This window comes from Miscanthus floridulus, chromosome 7 (genome assembly GCF_019320115.1).
Source record: "Miscanthus floridulus cultivar M001 chromosome 7, ASM1932011v1, whole genome shotgun sequence".
Classification (NCBI taxonomy): Eukaryota; Viridiplantae; Streptophyta; class Magnoliopsida; order Poales; family Poaceae; genus Miscanthus; species Miscanthus floridulus.
The window spans coordinates 91,641,537-91,645,508 of NC_089586.1; the positions used below are offsets into that span (position 1 = coordinate 91,641,537).

Sequence of the window (3,972 nt, forward strand, 5' to 3'; positions counted from 1 at the left end):
CTTGTACGAATAGTCATCAATTGCTGCTATAACAAGCATGAACACATTCAATCAGAACAAAGAGGCGTGTCACGAAAGAGCCATCACAGTTAGAGTGGAGATCCCCTTTCAAAACCCTACAGATGCAAATTATCCACACAACCTGATTTACTTGTGATACGGTACAACAGCGTACTGCAGAAGCGTATATGGGTCTACGAACTATTCTACAGTAACAGGTCACGGAACATCACGATATTCAGGAGTTGCTAGGGATCACGTTAAAGAAGTGGTAGACTTCATCCTCGTCAAACACCCCGACCTCAGTTGAGCAGACCTCGCAGCAAACAGGGTGGTAGGATTGCCCCTTGCTTTCACCTTCTGATGCAGTAGTTGGATCAGCAGCCCGCCCTTTGCGGTTCTTCCTTTTGCTCTTGCCCTCTCGCAGGATCTGATCAGTCTTGACCTTGCAGTTGCGAACAAACATTGCGTGGTACTGGTTTACATACTTCGCATGCCTGAACATTAACAAAATCGTGTACAATTAACCATTTGAGGTTTTAAAAATCAACCATATCATCGTAAATGCTTAATGCTCAAGGATCAATAGCAGAGAGCCAAACAGTAGAACTGTGCAAGTAGATTACAAACTACAAAGTAAGTTATCTCTGAGCAGTGCGAAAAACAACAGTATAGTGATGCAAGATATATTAGTGCTTCCACATTGATCTCGCAAACAAACTGTACTAACAAGATGCCCTGATTCTTTTCATATATGACTTTCCCGTTCCTGTTCAAGCACATGTTCATAGTTATAAGTCATATCTTCATGTTGCCTTACTCTGAACTATGCTAGATCTTATGTCCAAGCATCAACAAAGCTACCCACAACTGACCAATGGATATTTATTCTACAAATTAGCAGTACCAGTATAGTATAGTGTTTGATAATCAGAGAAAACATAGTAGCAATGCAAAACATCAAAGTTAAAACAAAGGTTTTTCAGAACAATACTTAAGCGAAACAGGAAAATAGCATAACGGCAAAATCCTGCTTCTAACAAACACAAAGACATTGTTCAAATAAACACAGACAAAAAGACCTAAACTATATCTACTGATTCATGTCATACCTGCCCTATCAAAAAAAAAATATATTAATGTCATGCCTGCTGGGATTCTCATTCTTGTCCAAGCAAATTTATAGCATGAACAAGCCCTATGATTCCATATCAAGGAATACATGAGAAGGTGCCATGAATGCTAGAATTATTGATGCATCCCTGCAGCCAACAGTCCACAAGTTTTATTATTATTATCATGATAATAAGCGCTTAGATGCTCCTAGTAAGTTGACAGCATGGTGATTTCACTTCCAGTGGTTTTTATTCCATATTATAAGATAAGTATCTTTCAGAAATATGCAGTAATATAGTCTAATAGGAAAAAGGTCTTCTAAACATGACTAAATGTGAAATTTCCAATTCATTTATCAGTGGATTTATTAATTGATTACATTATAAGCACTCCTATTTCACAAAGGCAGTAACAGGGTCCTGATGTACGGTAGATTATCTACCATAAGAAAAAACTGAAACTGCAGAGGGCAGACATTGTTAAATAATCGATAGGATTACAATCTACGATTCCCTTCCTTGAGTCGGCATATGTCAACCAGTAAATAGATTACCTCTGACAATCCAAGCACAGGGTAGTGAAACAGGCGGGGCAGTTGAGCACGGCGTCAGATGTGCGGCCTTTCCTCTGCCTGTTCACCCACCGCTCATCGACGTCATCTAGGTCGGGGTCGTAGAACTCGGGCTCGACGGAGTAGTCGATCTCGTCGTCGCTGGACACTGCAAATCAGAGACGGAAATAACACAAAGAGAAGGCGAATCAGAGACAATGGTTCAGTCACACTAGAACAGAGCAGGAAATCCGCTGTTTCTTGGAGAGAGAGAGAGAGAGAGAGAGAGGGAATCAAGGGGATTGCAGTCACCTAGTTCGCGGGGATCCACGGAGTCTCCAGCCTCCTCTTCCATCAGCTGCTTCGCTGCCTCGGCCTTCTCTGGCTCCATGGCTCCTTGCCGGCGCTGTCTCTCCCAGCTTCAGTGGTTCTTTCCGGTTCCGGCCTCCAGCTCTTTTCTGTTCTGGCCCCCCTTCTCCAATTCCAGGCGCTTCGTCCACCAGACCACCATGGATGGGCTGATACTGGACCGAATGTACACAAAATATTGCGCCGCATCGTCAGCTCTCTTTCAGCCCATTGTTTTTGGAGATTTTTTTTTTGTCAGGAATTGGGCTTTTTTTAACGTGTTGTCAGGAATTGGGCAGATACTGCGAACTAAAAACAACTAACAAGGTGACCCGTACCAATAGTGCAAACAGCTAATCTAATGCGCGTTAAGATGTCGGATGCCTCGCTCTACTCATTGCCACATGCGTTGCTCACCTATAATAAATAAATAAACAAAATCAACTAGTGGCCGCCTAGCCACGCTTCGCACGCGCCGCCTGCCCAACGAGCTCCTCTCTCTTGTGCTTCCCTCCTGCTCCGCTCTCTGTCTCGCTTGCCCACCCCGGCGCGCGCCCTCTCCCACCTCGGCGTCCTCCTCCCCTGCCCCCACGGCTCCATCCACCACCCCGGCGCCCCCACCCTAGCGTTCCCACCCATGGGAGCCCCCAATGTCGTAAATCCGATGCCCCTCTCCCCCACCCCGGTGAGATCCAAGGAGCACGAGCGAGATCCATGGAGGTGGTGCGGCGATGTTGCAGGGGAGTGGGCGGCTCTCTCCCACCCCAGCGCAGCGCCCTCCCCACCCCCGGTGACGCCCTCTCTCACCCGACGACCAAGCTCCCCCATCCTAGCGCCCATAGCACTCCTTGCCCCTCATCCCCCACCTTCGTCGTTGAGCCAAGCCCAGTACTGGTGGCGCTAGTGGCGGTGGTGCTCGCGCACAACCACTCGTTGCCGTCTCCGACCCCGACGACCGGAATCGACCGGCCCAACTGAAAGCCCTAGTTTGGTTTTGGATAATTGATGAAATCTAGGACTAATCTTTGTTCTAAGTGTGTGAATTAGACAAGATGGTCCAATCCAAGTGTTTGAGCAAGATGAGGTCCATGGAGTTGAAGATGGACATGAGATGATGGTGATCAAGCTCAACCTAGAAAAGAAGAAAGAGAAAAACAAAACCAAAGAGATAAAGGCAAAGGTATAAGATAGATTTTGTTCTTGGTGATCAAGACACTATAGAGACTGTGATCACGTTTAGGATCGATAGCCGTACTATAAAGAGGGGAAATCTTTGGCTAATCGGTTATCGAGTGCCACTAGGTGACATTATTCTTGCATATACATTTAGGAACCTAGTGTGCTGACTTTGACCCTTGTAAAATGCTAACACACGTGCACACAAGTTCTACACTTCGTGGTTAGCAAGTTGAAAGTAAGGACGAAGTGGTTGCGGACTTAGAAGAAGAAAAAGGAGGAGACTGTAGTGACCGGACACTGGCCACGTCCTAACAGGACGCTGGCAACTGAGTCCGATCATTTATAGTGAGTAAGCGCTGACTGGCCGAGAGTGGAGAAGAACGATCGGACACTGGCCCTGGTTCGATCGGCGCGTCCAGTCACTTGTTGAAAGGTGGCGAGTTCACACGATCGGACGCGTAGGGGTAGCGTTAGGTGGGCCATGATGTATGGTGACATTAGCTCAGCAGGCGCATGTGTAGTAGCTAAGTGCTGACCAGACACTGGTACGTGTCAGGTCGGCGTTGACCTGACGCATACGGTCAGTGTTTTTGCGCTCTGGAATGTCTCTGGAAACGATCGGACGCTGAGGGCTTCTGCGTCAGGTGGTGCAAGCGGCGCGTCCGATCGATCATTAACACGAGAGCGATCGAGACTTGACCGTTGAGATCCAACACGCAAGGTTTAAAGCTCGGCCACGTGGATGGCTGTGGGCGACCGGACACAGGTGATCGAACGCT

The 3,972-nt window shown here is 47.3% G+C and overlaps 1 protein-coding gene across 1 annotated transcript; it reads right to left on the bottom strand.

Annotated features, from left to right (window-relative positions):
• LOC136463810 (uncharacterized) lies at positions 1-2,120 on the bottom strand. The gene is made up of 3 exons (XM_066462796.1): positions 1,979-2,120; positions 1,670-1,835; positions 1-497 (listed from the first exon to the last, which is right to left on the bottom strand). Exons 1-3 carry the CDS (start codon positions 2,055-2,057, stop codon positions 239-241), a joined length of 504 nt encoding a protein of 167 aa, XP_066318893.1. The 5' UTR covers positions 2,058-2,120; the 3' UTR covers positions 1-238.
• Positions 2,121-3,972: the final 1,852 nt, after the last annotated feature.